Source organism: Apteryx mantelli, chromosome 1 (genome assembly GCF_036417845.1).
Source record: "Apteryx mantelli isolate bAptMan1 chromosome 1, bAptMan1.hap1, whole genome shotgun sequence".
In the NCBI taxonomy this organism is placed as follows: domain Eukaryota; kingdom Metazoa; phylum Chordata; class Aves; order Apterygiformes; family Apterygidae; genus Apteryx; species Apteryx mantelli.
In genome coordinates, this window is record NC_089978.1 from 107,498,454 (window position 1) to 107,522,183 (window position 23,730).

Sequence of the window (23,730 nt, forward strand, 5' to 3'; positions counted from 1 at the left end):
GATAATTTTCTCGTCATATGTCAGTTTGTGATCATTAATCTTTTTAATTCAGTCTTCATGAAAAAACTCCTGTTTAAAGGCCTGTGTTTATTACTAAAGATTCCTTCTCCCTTCTCCCTTCTCCCTCCCCCCAAGTGAGGGAAATGGCTGGTATTACTTATCTGGAAAAAAAGATTTTCTAGTATTACTGCACACTCTATATTCAGAATGAAAGACTGGATTTTAGTGCATTGTATCGGAGCTCTCCATTGATCAGTATAAAGAGTACCAAAAGTATGGCTAGCATAGGTCATGAGTGATCTTTGTGAATATATTCGATAGACTATTAGGAAAAGGTAAAAATGTTTTAACATGTGTCCTTTGGGGATTGAAATTTCCAATAGATAAAGGTAAATTTACACTATACAAACCATGAAATATTTCCTCAATTTTTTGCTCGAGTGCAGAAGTAGTACCGTCCAGTGGCCTTGGCAGCATTTGTGGCTTTTTGGCACAGAATTGAAATGGCGCAAAGGCCCTTCTTCTGCTTTTGACGCATGGATTGAATCCCTCCGGACTGTCAAGGATGCAGACTGCAGTCTCCAGTGAAGAAGAGTAGTCACTTCACTGGGCACATTAAAAGCTGCCACTGTTGTGCCCACATTCCTAATTTGACAACACAGATCTTATATATGTATGTAAAACAGGGATTGAGCCACCTTACCATAGTGCTAAATGTATTGTAACAGTAAGCAAAACATATTCTTTTCACTGTTTCTGGAAAAGCTTCTCAAACATCTTTTCTGGGGGAGTGAGATAGCTTTCCTTTTTTTAAGTCTGCCTAACACCTTTAAACACCATGCCTAGACTTCTCCAAATTTGTCCTTACCAGACACAAATTCTGGCAATAAATGCCCACCTGATTTTTTCATCGTCCTTTAAAACTGCGTTAGAATTTCAGTTTGCAGAAAAACTGATAGCAGTCTGAGTATCTGTCGTAAACTAGGAATTCTGGAAAGCAAAATGGCTGGTTAATTAAACTGAGTGTGAAGTACAAAAGGGATTCTGTCAGTTCAAAAATTACTGTGTTCTAAAATTGTTTTACTTGTTAATTATAAATAAAAAAATCTATGCTAGAGGTTAAAGGAGGAAAAGAGATACTTTTTTGCAGTCATTATCCTTTTGGGATAATCAGTTTTTACAGTTTGGGGCTATTCTTTATGAAAAGAAAACGTTTCGAAATACAAGGATATTATTCTAGAATGAAACAGTATTGACAAGGGACCTAGAGGCAGATAAGACACATGCTGCTACTTGTAACTTTTTTGTTTTGTTCTAATTGCCTGGATTCCAGTGGATTTCCTGAAAGGTTTGTTGTTTTCATAGTCTTCACTTCTTAGTTTCTTCTTTCACTTGTTTTGCTCAAGTGAACGAGGTGGTGACCTGCTTCTTCAGGGTAAAAATACTGGTATTAAGTCAGTCTGCAATGGTCTAAGTCTGGGCTTAACAAGTCAACATTTTGTAGCAGGTGTTTTAAAATTCTTGAGGAAAATCATCTCTTTAATGATTTACATGCACGTACAAACACATGCCTTTTTTCTTTTTTCCATTTTCTTTCTTACCACTGTTTCACCCATACAACATTCTTGCAATGTTCATTAAGTTTTTCTTAAAAAAAGATCACGATCATGCAGATCCCTTTCCCACAAGAGTCACAGTACAGCAAAGAAGTACAAATACCTTGTTGTTTCTAATCCTTACGATAACAGTTATATAGGGATCTTATTACCTCACTGCATCATTCTCTCTCTCTCTCTCTCTCTCTCTCCAAAAAAAAAAAAAAAAAAATCATATAAGAAAAGCTGAGAAATGTGAAGAGTTGTCCAATCCATAGATCAGGAAAGTTTATGAGTAAGGACCAAGTTTAAAGCATTTAATAAAAATTAAACCAATTGTCCTAATCTCTACCTCTGCAGTGCTCCACCTTGGCTGGCAGCAGCTGAAGCTTGAATTTGAGTCTGAAATACAGCAGTCGTAGGAGGAGAGTAATGTCAGGAGGAGAAATCCCTATTTCCTAGTATAAATGAAACATCTGAGTGATTCACACTGGTATTTGGAAAAAAAGCCTGCTGCTTCAGCACACTGCCCTCTCCTCTTTAATTCACAAGTGGGGAGAGCAAGGGAGAATTATGCCTGTTTCTTTCCCCAGAAGGAAGTAAACAGAGATAATAAAAAGGTGAAAGGGATGGAAAATAAACAGATGCACTAAGGAGTTATCAGTGGCCTGTATTTTTAAATACTGGGCCAAACAATAAGAGGTTATTGCATATTTCTTGACATATATAAATCGCTACCTACTTCCACAGGAAGAGCTTCAAATGGAAAGAATGCCTCTTTAGTTGGTAGTCTTTTCAATAGTGCTTCCTACTCCCCGACACTCCAGAGGTCACTTTTTCATTATGAGTATTTAATTTCTTGTGGCCAAATTTTGGGTACGTGTTTATTAGTAACTTTTTTGTGCGCATAGTGTAAAAACGCGCCCAGGTACTCATAAGCATGATCCCTTTTACTCACATTCAATCAGCAAGTCTGATCTGTAGAAATTGAGTAAAAATTAGAATACCTGGCATCTGAATGATGCTGCTTAACATCAGCAGAATTTCTGAAATTCAGGGTGCTAAAGAAAAGAACCAGTGCTCGGTTCAGAGTAGATCTTATTCTCATCTGTCTCACAGTTGCAACTATATCACTAACAGTATGTCTGTAATCCAGTATGTCCATGCAAAGATATTATGATATTAACTGTGTCATTTTCTTCCATGTAGTAGGGCTGGGGGGTTGTTTGGTTTGGTTTGTTTTTTTACTTTCTCCCAACTGCACATAAAGCTGCTTCTGTGTCTTTGGCCCCTCTGCTGATAATTCATGACATGACCATCTTAATTCTGTTACGTTGCATAGAAGGCTGGGGGGGGGGGGGTAGTTGCAGAGGCTCTGTAAGCCTAATGACTGTTCCGCAGAATCATTAGCACATACGCTGCAACCTGTGTGATGTGAGGCCATAGAGCAGCTCAGTGAATTATTTATGATTTTCTTGCCAGAAATTGCACTTTTTTCCTGTCTTAGTGATGTTAGTTCAATGCAGTTGACTTAAGCCAACTGTCTGCAGCTACCAAATTAAATCATTAATGGGTTGGGTTTTTGCATCAGATAGTTATTTCTTATAAATGAGATAGTTATCAACTGCAAGCACAATTATATATGCATAAGCACAGCATCTGCACTGACAAATGCCAGAAAGAGATGACCAAATTTCACTTGTTTTTCATTATTCATTTTTACACATATGTAAAATATCTTTGGTCTTCTAGGGAAGAATTTTTTCATACTAAGTTCCAGTGAGAGTTTTTAAAAAATGAATAAAAATTATTTTTATGCTCTGTCACTGCTTTCTCCAATCTGAGAGCCCTGTCATCATCTATGGAGTAAAAATACACCACCATTTTAACAAGTTCCAAGGAGAGACCAGGAAATTTTAGTTCCACGCAGTCTTAAAGTACTTGTTCCTCAAAGATACTTAAATTATCTTTACAACTTAAGTTATCTTTACAAAAGTGAGTATATTATCCTTGCTTTATACATGAGGAAAATGAAACAGCTGAAATAATTTGCACCAAGTCATAGAGCAAATAATAGTTGAACTTCCAGTAAGATCTTGTGACTATCTACTTCCCAGGTACTTGTTTTGAACACTACATGCATTTCCATCCATCCTTTTTTCAGATGAATCTTTATCCAGATAAAGCTGTGTACTACAACTATAGAACTTCTTTTCTACAACAGACCCAAATTCAACAAATCTTTTCTATTCTCGAAATTACTCAAGTCCAATTCATAGATGTGGGGTTAAATGTTTTCCTTAATTTGGTTCTTACATCTTTTGCTCAAATGGTTTTTGAATGTGCTAAAAATTTTGTGTTTCTCTATGCAGAGACCACCCAATTTGGGTAGTTTTAATCATGCTTCACTTGGAGGCTTGATTTTTATGTCTAAAAGAACCTGGAAGACCATAGGCATGTGTATATTATTTCAGATCCCCACAATATTTTTTCAGATCCCTGCAAAACAAAATCAGAAATCTTGCAAGGCCATTTAACTAGTAGAAGAAACAATTATAAACAGTGTAGTAAATAATGTACAGCTAATTACTTCCTTGGTAGAATTCATTGCATCATCTTTATTCTTCTTCTTCTTAAAGCATAAATTTATATTTACACAAACACAAAAGCTCATCTGCGTGAGAGTAAAATGTTCCTCAAAGCCACTGATTTGTTTTTATTTCATATGAGTGGTTTTTGACTCCCTGTGGATTTTTTTTTCCTTTAAGGGCAAGGAACAATTAAGTTTATATATGCTGTTCTTTTTGATGTTTGGACTATATATGTATATAAAAGTAGTTAACATTACTAATTAACAGCAATATAATTAAAAGCCCATCATTCAACAACCTTAAGTACTCAAGAGCAAAGCAAGAAAAAAACAGTTGAATCTTATTTTCTGATACATATAAAGTAAGCAGGCAAACCTGTCATTGTTTAGTAAATGCTTTATTTTATCAAAGTATAATAATGTTAACTAGCTCATTGGATTTTATTGGGTGCTCTTAAGTGTGCGGTTTTGATGGCTAATTAGATTTGTTAGTTTTGCAAAGGAGATACAAGTTAATTTATTTACCAGCTGAACTGTAACATTTTTAAATTGAAGTAATTAGGAATACCAGTCCCTAAAGATAGTATGCATTTTAGAAGAAAAAGCATTAATAATTATGATTATTTGTGAATTTGAATTTGCCATCAGACTGTTACTCTCATTTTTCTTCTTTTATATTGGCTTTTGTGTTTGGGTTGTATATTTTAGACTTGGTAACGAAAAAACGTTATTTATTTTGGGTCAGAATTAAGGATCTTGTCATGTAGCTAACTCTTCTTTGTATGCTTTTCTTCAGTACAAGGGTAAAGCAGTGTTAGCCAGCTCTTAGTTTTTTGCTTCTTACCTGATTCACACCCCTCTGATAACACTTTTCAAAAGACCCTTAATTTTTTTCCTTCTTTAGTAACTACCTTTGAAAAATAAATCTTTGATTATAGCATCTAAATCTCTAAATATGTATTCACCAGGACAAGAAGGTTAATGAACTGGAAATAGAGGGAAGTTAAATAGCAAGTCTTCCGTAATGCAACATTACGGAAAGGCAGTTTATAACCCTGTGTATAACTGTGTCATACCAAGTATTTGATTCCAGTACAGAGTCATGGGTCTCTTATCATATAATTAATTATTTGCAGAAGACCACTACTTTACCCTGTTCATACTTTTAATTGTCCTTATCTTCACTTCTAAGGGGGAAAAGAGGAAAGAAAAATTACTGTTACGTTTGTTAGTGCAATAAAAGTTTCATCTCTCTCTGTTCTTGACCTTTTTCCTTGACTAGATACCACGCATGAGTTTTAGTAAGCCAAACAGTGTTAACTGCCTAACAGCAGGCCCTATTTTGTGTTCAGATCTCATGGCAGTTTTGGGGTTGGTGAATAAGACCAAGTAGACCACCAGACCTTGATCACATTGGCCCAAAGCAGAGATTTTTCTGCTTGGTCTTGCAACAAAAGATTGGTCAAGCTGCCGTACCCTGGAAGTAGGGCTCCTGTGTTACCATAAAACAGGAACGGAGGGAGGAAGGGGAACAGCCAGTCAGAGAAATGGGGCTTAGGAAAGCCTGGGGGGTTGATCATGTCTTTTTTCCACTTGCAGCTGAGCCTACTGATAAACTTCCCACCGTCTGTCACTGCCTGAGGCGAGGGCTGCTGCCTTCCGTTCTGCCAGCTGAAAAGCTGCTGTAATTCCTGCCTGTGGTGTTTGACTCCTCTAACTGCGGTTATCAAAGACCCACAGTCTAAGCTAACCTATCTTGTTTTCACTCAGAGTGGTTAGAGCCAAGAATAGAAGTCCCCAAGCCCAGTGTCCTATCTCTAGCCATGGCACAAGCGGGATACCTGCAGATATCGCCTCTGCCTGTGCTGCCAGCACATCCACTGAGCTTTTGGCAATCAGCATTTGATAGACTTCCAGAACTGGAAATTTTATCTTCATCATTGTGTTTAGTAACCATGGATGAACCTTTCTTCTTCACATTTGTTCATTTGCATTTTGAACATGCTTATAATTTGTGCCAATGAGTTCCACAGCCTAATTTTGCATTGTTCCAAATATATATACGTGTGTGTGTATATATACATACATATATATATATACACACACACACTTTCTTTTGTTAGTTTCTAATCTGCTGTGTCCTAATTGTGTTGGTGTCCTGCACTTTGTTAGGAGAAATAATGAATAATCGTTTACTGTTGACTTTGTGTGTCATTCACAGCTGTATAGCCCTCTGTAGTGTTCTCCCTTAGCTGTCTCTTTTCCAGTCTGAAGACTCCTGATTTGTCTAGTCTTTCCTTGTATAGAAACCATTCCATACTAGTGATCATTACTGTCTCCCTTCTTTGTACCTTTTCTAGTTCTTCTGTGGAGATGGGGTGACCAGAACTGATAGCCATATTTAAAGTGAGGATGATTCATAGATTTATACAGCGGTGTAATGATGTTTTCTGTCTTCTCTTTTCCTTCTTAATTATTCCTAACTTTCTCTTTGCCTTTTTGACTGCTACTGAGCCAACTGCCCACAGAGAATTATCCACAGTGACTCCAAGGTCTCTGTCCTGGGTGAAACAGAACTAATTTAGAGCCCAATGTTGTGTATGTATAGTTAGGGTTATTTTTCCCTGTGTGCATCACTTTACATTATATCAACATTGAATATCATTTCTCTTTTATTGTGCGCTCAGAATTTCTGCAGTTCTTTGCAGTTGGTTTTACTTTGTCTACCCTCATTTTTATTATTATTTTTGTTGTTAGACTTTGTCACGGCACCATTCACTCCCTTATCCAGATCGCTTTACAAATAGCACAGCACAGATCCTTGTTGGACCCTGCTGGTAACCTTCCTCCATTGTGAAAAATGACTGTGTATTTACACTTTGTTTCCTACCTTTTAATCGGTTATGGAAAGTCATGTAGGACCTTCCCTCTTAATTCTTGCCATCTTATCTTCTGCCAGAGCTTTGATGAAGGTCCTTCTCAAAAGTGTTTTGGAAAGCCACATTCACTCTAAGCTAAATCACTTTTACCCATTTGCTTATTAACTCCTTCAATGACCTATTATAGATTTGGCAGGCAAGACTTGTTGCAAGACAAGTTGATTCTTCACCAATATATCTCATATATGCATGTATATTTTTTAATCAATATTTACAGCTTCATTCAGTTTGCGAGCTATCGCAATAAAGTTCTGTACTTCCCAAAGTCCTTGCCTCGAGGGAGCTTCCACACAAGTGTGACTGTGGACAGTGGCAAGCAGCTGGGAACAGCCACCTTTTCAGCCCTTACAGCTGTGGGCAGTGAACCAAGTCCGAGGAAAGCCCTTTGCCCGCCCCCCCCCCCCCCAAAAAAAAACTATTGCAACTATGTGAAAAGCTACTATTCCATTATTGTTTCTCCCCTCTTAATCCTAGCACCAAAAAGGCAGAGGATTTGAAGAAGCGAGCCTCTGTGCTGCCAAATGTGTTCTCACTTTTTTCACTTCCTGTTGATGCAGATATAGGAGCTATTTTCAGATTATGCAGACAGGAGAGTGAATCGTATTCTTTCTTTAGTTTGGAAAACTAACCATAGCTGCTTTAGGGATAGAAAATTAAACCTCCTTTCAGGCACCGTGTGGGTTTTATTTCCTTCATCTCCATTTCCTCCTGCATTTCATTGACAGAATGTCATGGTTTGTTTTCAAACTGCAATTCCTTACATACTTTACAGTTTTTGCCTTTAGAAATGGCCTTTTGTATATAAATGTCATAATATACTTGTGTCAGATTTAGTTGTGTAATGTGGCATCAGCTGCTTGATAAAAATATTTGAGAGCCGCTAAATACTTTATTCCTTCAAAAAAAAAGAGAGACTAAGTTTCAGTTTATGGGACGGTCAGACTGTTCAAGAAAATAACCATAAATACTTTACTGCATGAAGATTATTCTTGTTCTCTTTTGTATGGTTTGTTGTGAAAAGTAGGATCAGAACCCAAGAATGGGATTGTCTGTACAGCCTAGAGAAGTTCTGGGAAACTTCTGTTCTCATTGTCTCACAATACAAGAATAGATCAGCATTTAATGTAAAAAACTGGCAAATTCAGAAGCAGTAAAAGGGGAATAACTGTTTCATTCAGTGCTACTTTAGATTGTGGAGCTCATTGGCACTTGTAAGTCTTCAAGAATTTACTGAGAGTCCAGAGACACTGTGGAGAACAAGAGCAGTCCATGGTGTTGAGAGTTTCGAAGATGTTTAAATTTCCACACATTGGGACTTAAGGTCAGCCCAAAATACTAGGAATCACAGTGAAAGCTTGGAGAGGGGATAAAAATGTTAGAATAGTTATAGGCAAGGAATCTGAATCAGTTCATATGTTCTTATCACATTATATCGGGTGAGGAGATAACTTCTCATAAATAACATACTTCTGCAGTGTTTGTATCTCCAAGAGATACGAATGTCAATCAGTTGCACTAAGAAGGAAAACAACCAGCTACATGAATACCCATATGTTCTCTATGAGCTAGAGCCGGTTTTTCAGGACAGAACATTCACAGATATACACATCAGCTGCGCTCCTCAGCTGTTGTAAGTCTGGCTAGTTCTCCTATGGCCAGGAGGAAATCCTGGCCTTCTTTCCAGCTAGTGCAGCATCCCCCTCTTCACATCCATAAGGAGAAAGCAGGACTGCAAACTATCCATGATTAAAATCATTGCAAGCTCTGGTTACTTGCTATACTGTCTGCTTCTAATCAAGAGGCAGAGTTATCTCTCAGGCAGAAGTCAAAATTTGAATCATATTAATTCTGAACGGTCTGCACTATAAAAGCAAGAGTTCTGTAAACTTCACAAACATTTTTAATAACTCATATGCATGTTTGTGCATAAGGCACAGACTCACTGGAAGCAAGAGAATGTAGTATCTGGGGTTCCCCACCTCACACCATGGGTATATCTTTTTCCTCACAGCAGCCTGAGCTAGGGAGGGGGAAGATTTCAGCCTAAACATCAAATTTCCTTGGTGTTTCTAGAGAGGCTGTCAGAGCGGATCTGTCTTCATCCCCTGAGCCAGTTCAGGAGACCACTGTTAATCCCCCGCAGCTTAGTTCTTGCAGTATTTCATACTGAAAGCCTTCAGTGCATGTACCAACATAGCTACAGTGGATTAAGGAACGTTAACAGAGGAGAAATTTTACCAGCTCATTCTCTATCACCTCAGTGGGAATGAAATATCAGATGTACCTCACTTCTCTCCCAGCTCCCTTTCACACCTCATCTTGTGTGAATGTTACATCACACCTCACCTGTGTGAATGATACCATTACCTTCTGCTCTTGTCATGGTGGAGGTAAGTAGAGTGTAATTGAATCAAGGACATTAATAAGTTGTCATTGCGGTGCAATGCAGGTTCTGGGTTGACCAATGTTAAAACAGAAGAGATATCTGAAGTAAAGATGGATGCAGAGTTCCGGCATGACTCAGGATACGAAGTGCATCATCAGAAGCTGGTAAGTGAACAAATTGTGCTTTCTACATGTGCATTTTGAATTGGTGGTTAAATTCTGGGCTTGTGAGCCAATTATGGCCGTGTTTCCCCTGTGTGATGTGGATGGGGATGTCAAAATTGCCTCAAAAAGTCTTCACGTGAACAGCTTCTGCTTCTTCTGGTTCTCTCTTAATGGGAGATCTGGAATAATTTCAGCAGCGAAGACTGAATACTACTAAGTCTGACGTAAGAAGCAACGCTGACGGTTCCTGCCCTCACGCTTGTATGCAACCAGATGTGGTCATTTGTGTAATAGCTGCCCCCTGGTCCGTCTCTCGTCAGGGATCACATAACTGAAGAGCGGAGATGCAGAGGAAGGGCACCACTAAGTAGGTAAAAGAAAGTCTGATGGAGACCCAGCAGGGTGCAGCAAGAAATAAGAGTGGTATTGGGGAGTGACTCTGTTTTGGGAAAAGAGTCCCCCTCTCTCAAGACAGATGGTGATGGTGCATGAAGGAGCTGATCTCTACGGAGCATAACCTCTCACAAAATTCCCTGCTTGGGATGAGGAGAGATTCTCCATTGGCCTTAATTTTAATTTGTACTTGGTCGTATCTCTGTATTTTGTTTCTTAGGGTATATTATTAACAGGTGAATGGCAGATAGGAACAAAATATTGTTCCCCTTTTGAACTGTGATTCTTATGAAAGTAACAACTAAAAGCCATGTAAGTGAGAATAAGGATCTTCTAAAGGCTTTTTGCAGTCTCTTAATAAGTAATGAAGAACCCATACAGCAGTGCTGACTATAAACCTGTTCTGCTTCCCCTTTTGTAAAGGTATATTACATCATGAGATTTCACTTCTCTGACTTTCAATATCCTGATATTAAACTTGAAAGCTTTTTTTTAATATATTTTTAAAGCTAAGTAGTGCTGAAAATTAAAATTAGCATGGGACTCGTTTTTGCATTTGAACTAGGCAGTCACTGTGTAAAAAGATATTCCGCCATCTCTTTGATGCTGAGAACTGAGAATTCCCAGTTTGATGAACTAATCCAAAATGCATTAGCACTAATTTGGGAAATTCTGACACGCTTAGCTCAGATGAGTTAAACATCCTGATGGAGTAAACCTGTGTGAGTTTACTGAAGGGAGGAAACTTGTAGAAATGTGTTTTCATACACTTGTTCCTACATTACTGATCCTGTGTCACATGCACTTTTCAACAGTAACCTTTTATGTAGAAGTGCTTTGATACCATCTCAAGCAGTTTGGAGCTGCAAGCTACCCCCTACCGTTGGAATCCATCCGCTTCAATAATGTGGCATGCTTAACACAAGAGTTTTCAAGCTTTCTAAAGCATTTTATGTCATACTTCTCACTGATAGCTACAATCATTATTTTAAATTAGTAAGTTGTCCTCTAGTTTGGTTGGGGTTTTTTTTGTTTTTTTTCAACTGAGACTGAGCAAGGAGCCTAGTATCATTGAGAAAATACTGGGATGATGCCTTACAGTGCATTGCATGTCATATGCCATTTCATATCAGTGAGTTGTTCTGAAGTTGTATATTCTCCTTATTCCCAGCCAGAGTTGGTTTTGAGGTTAGAATTTGAAGACATCTTCTCCATTAGTTTAAATTCAAAAGCAGTAAGTAGAAAAATACATTCACCTGGGTGAAACAGTCTCCTTAAGATATTGTTCTGAATTCAGCTATGCATTGTATTTTACATGCAAGCTTCTGAATTGATCCAAAATTATAGTTATATTCCTCTTTATGGGTATTCATGTTTTAACTATATATAAAGTTCATTTTCATGACTGAGGATGCTTAAGCCCTTCCTCTGTTGCACATGTATATTAGCTGGGATATTTCACAGTGCTCTAAAATAGTATAGTAACAGACTTTCATTCCTGTGCAGGTAAAATTGACAGAGGAAGTTACTACTTCACATCAGTGTATGCCAACACTGTCCATTGTGTGTGCTTTCCAGTGTATTTTTAACTCCGTTTAAACATATTTCTTGTTTACAACTAGAAACAATATACGTATTTATATTGCATGTTTTAATACCTCTCTGCAGAAGATTGTGTTTTCTTAAAGAGTGCAGATGTAATACAGCTCATTATAATTCTCAGCAGGTTTCCTGTTTCCCCTCGCATTTTTGTTAAATATTTGTCAAAGAATTTAGTCTTTCAGAGTGAGTTAGTCTTACAGTCCTATGAATGTAATGTGTTCTCTAATCCGTTTTGCCCATTTTGATTAAAAATAATAATAATAAAAACCTGCTATTGACAAGCAGACAAAAGGTTTGTAAAATATGCACAGAAGTAAAATAATTCAGCATATTACTTGAATACAATATGGAACAGTGAAAACAATCACCCACTTTCATACCTGTTCCCATTTCTAGCAGCCAGCCTTATTAAATGCATGGTAAAGCACCTTGCTGTTCACTGTTTTGCCTTATCAATATACACAATCCAAGTGGATCTTCTCTGTTTTTCACACAGCTGTCATATCGGCTCAGTCTCACATGAGGATTGTCATCATCCAGGTGTAGCTCATTCTCCCTTTGCTCTGTGAAAGCTCGATGACTTCCTTGCTAGTCACTTAAATTAGTACGCTTGTGTTTGCTGGACTCTGGTCCGTCTGCTGGGAGAATTTTCTCCCAACTGGTCGTGTGCGAGTTTCACTGTCATCCTACTGGTTTTCTTTACTTCTTTATCAAACCAATGCATCAGACTTGGTCCAAACAAGCTGAAGAGATGTCAACTTGTGAACAATTTCATAATTTACATTCTTAAAAAAAAGAAATTTATATGCTTCCTGGTTACTCCTCTACGAGCTTATCAGTCATTTTGCAATTAGCTTGGCTGTTTCTTTAAAAAAAAAAAAAAAAAAAAAAAAAAGGACAACTACTGGCACACTTGTATTGTTTCTAAGACCTGTGTAAGGCGCTGATTTAAAAGACATAGAGATAAGTCTTCTACGTAGGCACAAAACTGCTACACTACAGGCAATAAAAAACACTTTTGTACCTCTTCTCCTGCTAGGAGAGCTTTGTACTGCAGTGATCCAGTTTTGAATAATTAGGCTGACATGCAGTAGCGTTTAATTACAGATACTTCAGTAGGCTTTGAATTGCTCTGGCATCTGGACACATTAGCCAAACACTTGGTCAGGTTTTTATTAGCCACCTTATTTTATTTTTCTTTTATAGGTGTTCTTCGCTGAAGATGTGGGTTCAAATAAAGGTGCCATCATTGGACTAATGGTGGGAGGTGTTGTCATAGCAACAGTGATTGTCATTACTTTGGTGATGCTGAAGAAGAAGCAGTACACGTCTATTCACCACGGTGTTGTGGAGGTAAGACAAGGCTTCCAAACACAAGCAGTGTCACATGAACAGCACAGTCAACACACTGCTCCATAAATACATTTACAAAGAAAAAAGCCTGGTTTTTTGGCTAGCCCAGTGTTCAAAGTCAGAGTGGTTGTATGTAGCAGACTGGAATTGAATTGCCTCAGTTTGTAAATACAGTCATAGTATAAACCATGTCAAGTTGGATGCAAAACCACAGAACTTTGTTCTGGAATTATCCTAGATCAATTACCTTATAACACAGAACTTCATTTTATAGGAAATTTGATAGTAGCCAATGAGCAGATACTGCACAAGGAGAAAAATCTGTTTTTCCTATTGTTGGAAATTCACACACAGACTTCTTTATGTAGTTTGCAAATAAAGGTTCGAGGCAGGTCTGTGGATTGTGCTGCATACTACAAGGATTTTTCTTATACAGATACTTTATTACTTTTTGTTCTCTAAACAAGATTAACTTTTGCCACCAACAGTTTTTGATTTATGGCTAATCTGAAACTCATAGATTTGAGAAGCACATACAAATATAAAATTCTATATGAGTTTTTCAAGATGAAAACCATTGTCTCTTCACAATCTTCCAGGTAAAGCTATGGTCAATTTACAATAATTTAAAATACAAGGTCTGTTGCTTGGATTTAAAAAGGAGTCTCTATAAATAGGAAAAACTTGATCATGAGAACTGGAAGGGGATTCGTATACCTTTTTCCCTGCTCCCGCTCCCCCGCCCCCCCCAATATGTTTATATCTAGAAGTTAGCTGTGGGAGTATCTGATGCGCAGGTAGTACTTTATGTTAGGCAGCACTTCCGACATTTATGGTTTTTGTCTTCCAAAACCAATATTTGCAATTTTTAATTGAAACTAAATCTTGTTCAAGTCCACAGTTATGTTGGTTTCACCTTGAGTCAAATGAACCTTGCTCTAGTCGTACTAGATGAATATGAGGGATGTTTTCTGATGCACCTATTCCATTTTTGGTGGCAGTGAAGAGCCTTAAAAACATTTAAGTAAGCCTCCCAAAATCCAGGCTGTGCTTTTTCTTATGGTTTAAAGCCTCCCAAAGAGACAAGGTGAGAAGAGCACCTGGCGAGAGCGCTCTTATACGCAGGATAGATTAGAGTCCCAACAAGCCATGCAGAATTTTGGACTGAGAGGCAGAAAATAGCAACTAAGAATCTCAGTTTTAACTTTCCATGTGAAAGCTTTCAACCTATTTTGTGGAAAATTCAAACAGGCTTGAATTTTAAACCACCCAGTCGGTTTCTGCTTCCAACAGTTATACGTCAGCTGCGGTGTGAGACCCATGTCGGTGAGCGTTGGTCCTGCTGAAACAGCCCACCCGGGGCTCCACGCTGGAGCTCGCGTGTGTGGGGACACCCAGAGGTGGTGGGAGGAAGGTCCTGGCTGTGAGTTGGGGTTGCCCAGCTGAGACCCTTCTTTGACTGCATTTAGCTGCAACAGAACAGGTCAGGAGGCTTGCTGGGCCAAAGCCCTGAATCAGACATTGGATGTGGACATACCGTTATTGCAGTACGACCTTAAAATTTTTGATAGATTTTGCCTGATGGAATGATATAGAGAGAATACTCCTAGATTCTTATGAGCTTTCTTCAGTGAAAATGAGCTTGGAAATGTTGGCTTCATTGCTGGAAATAACGTGCACAATCTGAACAAGATATTCATGTCAAAATGACAGCCTAACTTGGGGAGTAAAAAGTTTTACAGAAAACAAACTAAAGGTGTAGCACGAGGATCTACCAAGAATATTAGTCAGTTTATAGTGCCACACTGTAGATGTTGTCGCATGGTAGATTCACTGCATTGGGTCTGCCGTTGGCAGCCAGGATTCCTAATTCTGCCAGACTTGTTCTGTGCTGTTGGCAGTCTGCATAACCTCACTGTCTCAGCTTCTCGCTTGCAAGAAAGGCATAACACCTATTTTTGCCCTAGGGTAGTGAAAATTGTGTAGCAGTTACTTGATGAAAAACAAAGATCCATGTACAATAAATGTCTTCAAAATTAAGCTATTCCATTTAAAAGAAGATTAATTTATCTAGCAGAGATGCACCTACAATATGCTGTGCACTAAAAAGTAAAACATTTGATGTAAAAATAACTGTACATCAGATCTAGGTTGGCTGGGTATATTTTAACAAATCTTGCAACCTATCTGTTTGTTGCATGTCAGAAACTATTGTGAAAATTCAAGTCTGTATTAATGGATGCAAAGATTACAAAACAGGTCCTATTCCACCTGTATTCCTATCTTCCAAAAAAGTCATCTCTGACTGTAATGCTTGTTCTCATTCCACTATGATTTCTTTAACAAAAGATGTTATGAAAAACTCTATTAGTCTTTTTTGAAGTTCTGAGGAGAAATATATATCTCCTATTTTGAAAAAGTGTCATAATAATTTTCTCACCAGTTTGACAATATAGATATTTCAAAGTGATTCATCCTTACCAGGAAAAAGGACAATCACAAGTACGTAAATAGATGACTGAGTGACTGAAATTACCTATTATATGTGCCCAGGTGGGCTCCATCAAACCTTCTGAGTTTTTTTTCCCACCTGGCTGCAGGAGGTTTCTTCCTCTATAAAAGCAGATGGCAAAAGAGTCATCATCATCTCTCATATGCTCCAAACTTCAGCCAACTGTCTCAACTCATCCTCCTTCAGTATCTCCTTTCTGAAACTCAGTTGCTTTCTGTTACAGAGGCGGCACCTCCAGCCAGGAGTGTGTGAGGAGGGGGGACAACATAAGGGCTCACAGGAGTAGCACAGCAGTCATTAAAATTGCTGTAGCTGTACTCTCCAAAGTTCATCTGTCAAAGCCGGATCTGCAGATGTATATTAGACAGCATGCATTTACCAAAGAAAAGCACAATCTAAACAACAATGTTGTGTTTGCTGGATCTTTGAGAACTGCCTTACACGTACTGTCTGGGTTTCTGAGCTGGCCCATATGTGCAGAGGCAGCATAAGAAGTTTTTTGCGATATTACTGTCTTCCTGACTCCACGTTAGGAAGTTCTGCATGAAAAAAGTATAAGCTAGAGAAGAAGTGGTAGATGGACAAGCAAGCTCAAAAGAAGAGGTTATTTACCTGTCCAGGCTGTTTTTTCAAGGGGCATCAGGCCATAGAAAAGTGAAGTGTCTGGGATGCTTCTCAGCAGTCTTGAATGCTATGTTCAACTCCTACCACCTCTGTAATGGGTAGCAAAAAGCTTCTTAAAATAAGGGAAGTAAGGGAAAATAAAAATGGTAAGGAGCTTTTCGTGATTTACTGACAAGGAAATAATCAGGTTTAAAGACATGTAGTTTGTCAGAGCAATACCTAGGTCAAAGGTTGTAAGAAAAGAAAGGAATTGTTTGTCAGAGTAGAAATGGGTAAAAGCAAAAGGTAAAGACAATCAGGATGAGCAATAGTGCACTGAAGTTGGCAGTGAGATAGATTAACCTGTGGCATAGTCAGCTGCAGGCCTCAATAAATCCCTTTCATCTATAAATGCTGTATTTCAGAGGTTACTGGCCTTCCATTGTAAACTGGTTTATCAAAATGGGACTTTTTTGATATGGAATATTGTGCAAAGTTTTTTAAAAATTCAGTCTGATTTCTGCTGTCCTTCCTTATATTTTTTTCTAATCTCTTTCTCCTTCCTGAATTTCCTCTGAGTTTCTGGTCCATTCTTTAGTCTCTTTTGCTTCTTCTTTCTTTGACTCTGTTTTTTATGTTGTTTTGTTTTCTTACCCTGCTTCTTCTCCACAAGCAGGTTGTCTTATGGGCTTATCATATCTTCTAGTCCTGGATAGAAATTGTGAGTGGGAGGTTTAAAGCTAAAACAGGTTATAAGGTTCAATACAATGTTGTTTGAAGCTTAAATAGGGAGAAGTCCAGCACTGGTTCTGGCATGCCCTTGCATGCATCCCAGCCTAGTGTGTGAGCCCCATAGAAGGGGAAATGCTCTTAGGTGTGTATTGATACGTGGAGATCCCTGATCTCTCAGGCCCAGTGCTTCATATTAGGCTTTGATTTCATCCTCAATGAGAGCCTTTTAGAGCAGTCAGTGGGTTTAGTTGTGAGCTCTCCAGTGGCTCTCACTTCTTGGTTTGGACAAGCACAAGATACTCCTGTAGCGTGGTAGGATAAAACACAGGGCTGACTTGACATTACAGCAGCCCATTCAGGAAGAAGAGGAAGGGTGATTTTTCCTGTGCGTTTGCTTTGTATTCTCATTTTCTGTGAGTGCTAGAAAGGCTACTGGAACGCTTACAATTTTCCCTGCTTTGTTCTTCCCTTTCCTTCACAGCCGTGTTAGCGACGACTTTAGCAGCAGCAGATGGCATGCGGTGACATTGTCACAATGGAAATAGTTAACGCTGTTAAATTTGCATGGTCCTCAAGGCAGGCATTAGGCCTTCTATGTGTTTTTACAAGACCTATACTGAACTGGATTTGTTAGGCCCTGCTGCCATTTTAATGATGAAATATTCACATTGAAAACAGTGTTCTACAGAATGACGACAGGGTCGAGGAATTGCCAGAAATTAATTCACTGCATATGGTTACTGATGGTGTACCCTTGTGGAGGGGAAAGCTGGCAACCCAGAAAGGACTTGTAAAACAGCAGGAACGAACCAAGCACCAGGAGATCCTTGTAGGGATATTGCTATGAGTTGCAGCAGCTCTGTCGCTGCCTCTCACCCAGCCCAAATAGCCCCACAGCTGCCTTCTCGGCTGAGCATAGGTCTCTGCAGGAAAAGGGGGTTAAAAAGGAAGGCTCGAACAGCAGGCACAGACAAGTCTTTAAAATGCAAGTGCACAGTTGTACACTCACTGCTGAGGAGGTTGTTATACAGAAGTGTCTTGGGGATTTGCGTGTAGAGGTTGAAGAGGAGACAGGCTGCGAAATTCCCAGGGGTTCTCCTGCCCATGATGGATTGAAATGATTGCTGACAGCCAAGCTGAGCACTCACCAGCCACGTGCGCTGGCCCAAGGAAACTGCACGCTGTCAGCAAGAAAGTTTCTTTTGTCGCTTCTGGAGAGATAGGGGGGGCGGGGAAAGGAAAACACATGTTTTTTTCCCCCTAATATCTAAAACAAGAGAAACCTGAAAAGAGAGAAGCTCAAAGCAAGAGCGCCACTTCCCTAAACAATAACCTACTGCCTGAGAGCATGCCACAGGACTTGAAGAAATGGATGTATTTTGGTTTTGTTGCATAAGAGAATTACTTATTGCAAATACAGCTTTGACAGTATTTTAACAGCAGAAATGTCAGGCTATGTTGCAAAATTGGAAACACAGGAAGCACCACGTCAGCTCAGCCCAGAGATCCTTTCTGCCTGGCATCCCGTTTCCCATCGGCAGGCATCACGTGCTTTCTGGAAGACTCAGGACTCCTGCTGTAGAGAGTTTTGTAATAGTCTGCAAGTGGAAGCAGGGTGTGACCCTTAAAGTTGGATATGTCACAAAAATTTGCAATTACTGCATGACAAAAGAGAGATTTGATTGAAAACAGTGATGGCTGAAAGTGCAGTTTGGGCGTTGGAACATGGCTAAGGAGATTAGAAGGGACGTGGATTAGAAAAGGGATCCAACCTGGGGTCAGCAGTTCATCTGAGCAGTCCAGTATATGTACCACACACAGAACCATTTCATCTCTTAAATAATCAATGCAAGAACATCAGGAAGGAAGATGGCTCTGACAGGAGCCACGTTCTGGTGGTACTGCAGGAAAGGCAAATGTGATCTACCACAATAAAATAACAGCTGCAAAAATAAGCTGAGCGGTCTGCCTTTGTCCCAAGCGTGGAACAACATCCCTATTATTTTTTTCCAGAGCATCAGGTAACAACCCACTGAAGGTTATAGTCTGTCCTCACTGAGGTGAATTATTTCTAGTATTGTAGAGCAGATTTAAAATGAGCATCAAACATAAGTACTATTTCTTTACTTTTTTATTAAAAGGTTAAAGTAAGCTAGCCTGCTATATAAGACTTCCTGAGAGAATACATTTTCCATTTTCCAAAAGGTTATTTTTATGCTAAAAATAAACAGCTCTTTTTGCTAAAGGTCATTACTTACAGAAATCCACATGAAAATGTTCATAACCAATATGTAAAGAGTCTTAGGCACTTTCCTGATTTAAAATTTTTGACTGTGTAAAATTCACTTTTTACCTTCTCTTTTTAAGAACTGTCAAATAGCTGACAGGCTATCTTAGCTCTGTTTTAATATGTAGTTAACAAGATAGCCAGGAGATGGTAGGTTTTGAATTCACAACAGGTATTTAGCTCAAACAGTGGGGGTAAAATACCTAATTAACATTTAGAGACTGTTCTCGCCCACTCTAATTTGATGAAGTTCTGTATTACTGTAATGTTCAGTGAAAGAAGAAAATAATTTGTGGAGCAGCAGGTATTCAATGGAGAAGTCTTGACTGAGCTGTTTTTATGCCTGTCTTCCAAGTAATCAAGAAAGGTCAATTTTTGTTAAGTAGAAATACTTAACCAGCGCAGAAACCTCAAGCTTTTTGTCACTAAACTGAACCAAATTCAACATTGGAGCCAGAGAAGTTCTGCTTCAGGCACTGCAATGGAATTTTTGCTCACCTTCTGCCTGTCTGCTCTGTTTTTTCTTTGGTATTCTCATTTTATTTCTTACCAATTAATTATTTAATGGTTCTGAGACCTTACCCCTGCAACAAATCTGAGAGTATAGTATAGACAGAAGGCAGCCTCCAGCCACTTCCTTCAGCTTTTTCTATCTTTTCTTTTTCTTTGAATTTTTCCTTATTTCAGATCCAGTCGATCCCAAGTATAGATACTGTATTGGGGAGAAGGGGGACATAATAATGGGAGTCTGGCAGGGAGATGCAAAATATATTCCCTTTTTTCTTTGTAATGTTGCATACTTCCTGAACCAATCAACAGAAACAAAACACAAGGTGGTATTGCTGAGTTTGGGCAGGTAATCATGAAGTCCTTCAGCAAAAATAATAAGTTGCAGAATTGTTCCGGTTGCCTTACCTTGTTCCTGCACATTACTCTATCCAGAAAGCGAACCATGACTGTCCAAACAAGAAGGGCCATCCCTGCAGGTTGCTCTGGAAAATTGTTCGTGGGCTTTTATTTTGTATTATATTTTATACTGCAACACAGTATATTGACTTTGTTCCCTGAGGCCATTTGCAGTCCTGCGTAACTTGGAGAGAAGAGTTTTTAGAGACAGTTGTCTCCTCAGGCAACATTAGAGCCTCCAGGTCCTAGGTTTAATACTCTGTTTAGTGGAGAAGTATCTGAGCAGCTAGGTCCAGCAGGGCAAGCAACTGTTGAGTTCCTCCCTACCACCTCCAGACACCTTTATTTTAGATTTTCTTGTGAGGGTGTGACTGAGCTTGGGACCTGAGTTGCTTCCTCCCTTCTTTAAAAAAAAAAAAAAAAAAAATTGTCCTGAGCTTTAAAACCTATCTTGCATTTCAGAGGATATTTTGTGCCTAAATACATGTAAAGCAGGATACAAAATACGTTGGATGGCCATTAAGTGAGGAAACACAGTGTGCTGTGAATTGAACAAGAACCTGACCCTGGTTTCTTCACAGGTGGATGCTGCAGTGACACCAGAGGAGCGCCACCTTTCCAAGATGCAGCAAAATGGCTATGAAAATCCCACCTACAAGTTCTTTGAACAAATGCAGAACTAGGACACTACAACAGCCTCATGAGTTGGACAGCAGAATGATTGCTTCACTGCCCATTGGTGTTCAGTTATAGAATAATGTGGAAAGAATCAAAAACACTCTGTTTTATTATTTACTCATTATCGCCTTTTGACAGCTGTGCTGTAACACAAGTAGATGCCTGAACTTGAATTAATAAAATCAGTAATGTATTTTCTCTCTTTCTCTTTACATTTCAGTCTTTACACTACATTATTAATGAATGTTTTTTGTGTACTGTAAAGAGTTTAGCTGTATTTAACTAGTGCATGGATAGATTCTCTTTCCCAATTATTTATCATGTAGCTCCTTAGCCAGTTGTATATTATTCTTGTGATTTGTGACAAAAATTAAGTCCTAATTGAAATATGCTTTAAGAATTGATGGGGGATGCTTTTGGTGTCTGTGGGGTTTAGCTGCTTCTCTTTGCTGAGCATTTTTTTCTGATCACTATGCATTTTAAAGTAAAACAACATTTTTTAAAAAGTATTCCAAATGAGTTATTGAAATTCTTTTCCTCTGCAGTTGCATATTATTGTACAGATTGTTGCTCCTGCTGTATTAGTGACGTAGAAATCATGGGAATACACATTTGTTTCTTTGTGCCTGTTTTATGTGCACACTTTAGGCATTGAAAGGTAAACTTTATTTTCTTTTCCATGTATCTTTTTGATCTTAAAAAAATATTAAAAAGAATCCCTGTTAATTGTGAGCACTTCTGGGGGGGGAAAAGTGCCTGCTGGTCGAAAATTAACGGGGATCCTCTGCAGGATGATTGTACAGAACCATTGCTTATGAATTGATAGCTTTCTACACTGTGTTACATAAATAAATTAAGAAAAAAACCTTTGGGCAAGAGTTTTCTTTGGAGGCAGAAAAATAGTTTGAAAGCCACTGAAACAGAAAACATCGGACATTCGCATTGGGCGAACGAGGGGCAGTAGGGGATTTTCCTACACAGATAACGACGCTCATGGCTTGACCAGAGACCAGGGTGGAGCAGAAGCGGCAGTGCGGGGCAGAAATGAGGCACTTGCTGACTTTGGCACACCTGCCCCTCTCAAATGTTGTCTCGCTCTCTTTTTTCTTTTTTTTTTTTTTTCAGTTTGTATAATAATGCTTTAATGTAAATAAACGTGTTCCTGGAGGAGCCCGTTGTGGTAGTGTGTCTATGCAGCAGCCACACACCCCGGCTTGTGCAGAGGGGCACAGCGGTGTTCATCCCCAGCCTCCCACCTGTCCCCGGAGAGACCCGCCGCGGACCTCTTCCCTTGATGCCGCGGCCTGGCCTCAGCGCCCGATGCCGTCGCCTCCCGGCGAGGTCCCCACGCTGCTGCATGCCTCAGCCATGGGTGCACGACGGAGCTTCCCGGCTCGCAAGGCCCCATGTTGCACCAAAACAGCAGATGCCTGGGAAGAGTAAAACAGCAGAACCAGTGATTTTTTTTCCTATTCTTTCCAGCAAACATGTTAAATAAAGCAGGACTGAGGGTAGAGAGCTGCAGTAGAATGAAGAAAGCAAGATATATCCAGGGAAAGCCCCTGTTAACTCATCTTGCCTGCAAACCCACAGCAGCCGGATCCCAGCATCGCCTGCTGCGGGTCTCTGTAGCACAACAAAGCATGGCCGTGATCTCCAGCCCTGTCACCTCTCTTCCCTGCCCATGACCTTCCCCAAAACCCACCTTGTCTGGCCGGTTTGCCGCTGGCCCAGGACGTAGCAGCGCGGGCCAGCTGACCAGGACGGGTGTTCGTTCAGCAAGCAGAGAGCCCGTGCGGTTTCATAAACCACCTGCGAGCTTGCCAGAAGGATGGGAACATGTTCCCCGTAGCTGCTCACAGGAAAACTGCAGAGCTTCCCCTTGCATGTTGCCAGCCAAGTGTTTACTCACTTTGCTCTCCCATCCCTGCTCTGTTGAGATACTTGTTAAGGAAGGGAATTCACTGCAAGGTATCTGGACACAGATGATGGCATTTCCTAACCCTTCAGTACCAGTATATTTTAAAGAATTAGCCAAATGTCCCCAGAGGATTTCTGATCTCTGCTTTTAGAATTGGGCTGTTCAGACCATAGAGATGGATGGTGGTGAGCAGAAGCCTACAGGCCCAAAAAGCTCCCCAGGAACCTACCTTTTTTTTTTTTTTCCACAAATACTCAGGATTAGGTTGGTTGCCTTGTGTCTGTTATTGTAGCTCTTGTTATGGAGGCCACACACAGTCCGTACAAAGGCGTACATTAGATCCTCTTCTGTGCACATGTCCAGTATGACAGAAAAAGATCCCACTTCAGCATAAGCAGGACCTAATTCAATTTAGTGCAGTCTCATTAAAGGAGCATTATTGAAATTCCATTTAGGAGAAGCTAGAGTAATCCATAAAATAGAGGCAGCCACCAGCCTTTAGAGAAAATCCCACTTATAATACCATAATCCCATACAATCCCAGTTATAGAAAAATGCAATTGCTTTGAACAATAATTCCCAGACAGTAAGTCAGTCTTCACAGAGTGGGGTCGTTTGTCTGGTGAGACACTGGTGCTGTTCTTTCTACTCATAGACCAACTTCTAATTAACTGCACAGTTTTACTGCACTGATTAAGTGATCAGTTTTTACAATTCTGTCCATGTATGCACACTCTAGGAAGAAAAACAATAAATACACACCTGGACATGCACATAAAGGATAGGATGCAAGTAAAGTTCCTAAAACTTTAAGACTAATATTCCCATAATTGTTGCTACCCCAAAAGCTGCCTAGAAATTTATCACAGTTCCCAGGTAACGGCAGCAGCCTTCTGCCTGTTTCTAGCCATGCAAGCTCCTTATTGTGTGAAGATTATATTAAAAGTGAATAAAAACAGTTTGACAGGCTCATAAAGTAGAAAAGCTGACACAGGAAAGTCACTAAGCACCTCACTTCCAAGCGCAGGATTGATTGCTTACCATCCCCTTCAGCAATAAACTGAGCAGG

General features: G+C 39.5%; 1 protein-coding gene across 2 annotated transcripts in view; it reads left to right on the forward strand.

The window, feature by feature from the left end:
- Window positions 1-21,910, forward strand: part of APP (amyloid beta precursor protein) — a 236,454-nt gene extending 214,544 nt beyond the window's left edge. For both annotated transcript variants that reach the window (XM_067299530.1, XM_067299536.1), the window contains 3 exons: window positions 9,574-9,674; window positions 12,876-13,022; window positions 20,644-21,910. In XM_067299530.1, the coding sequence (XP_067155631.1) occupies window positions 9,574-9,674; window positions 12,876-13,022; window positions 20,644-20,745 (350 nt within the window). In that variant the 3' untranslated portion in view covers window positions 20,746-21,910. The remainder of the gene's footprint in view (window positions 1-9,573; window positions 9,675-12,875; window positions 13,023-20,643) is intronic.
- Window positions 21,911-23,730: the final 1,820 nt, after the last annotated feature.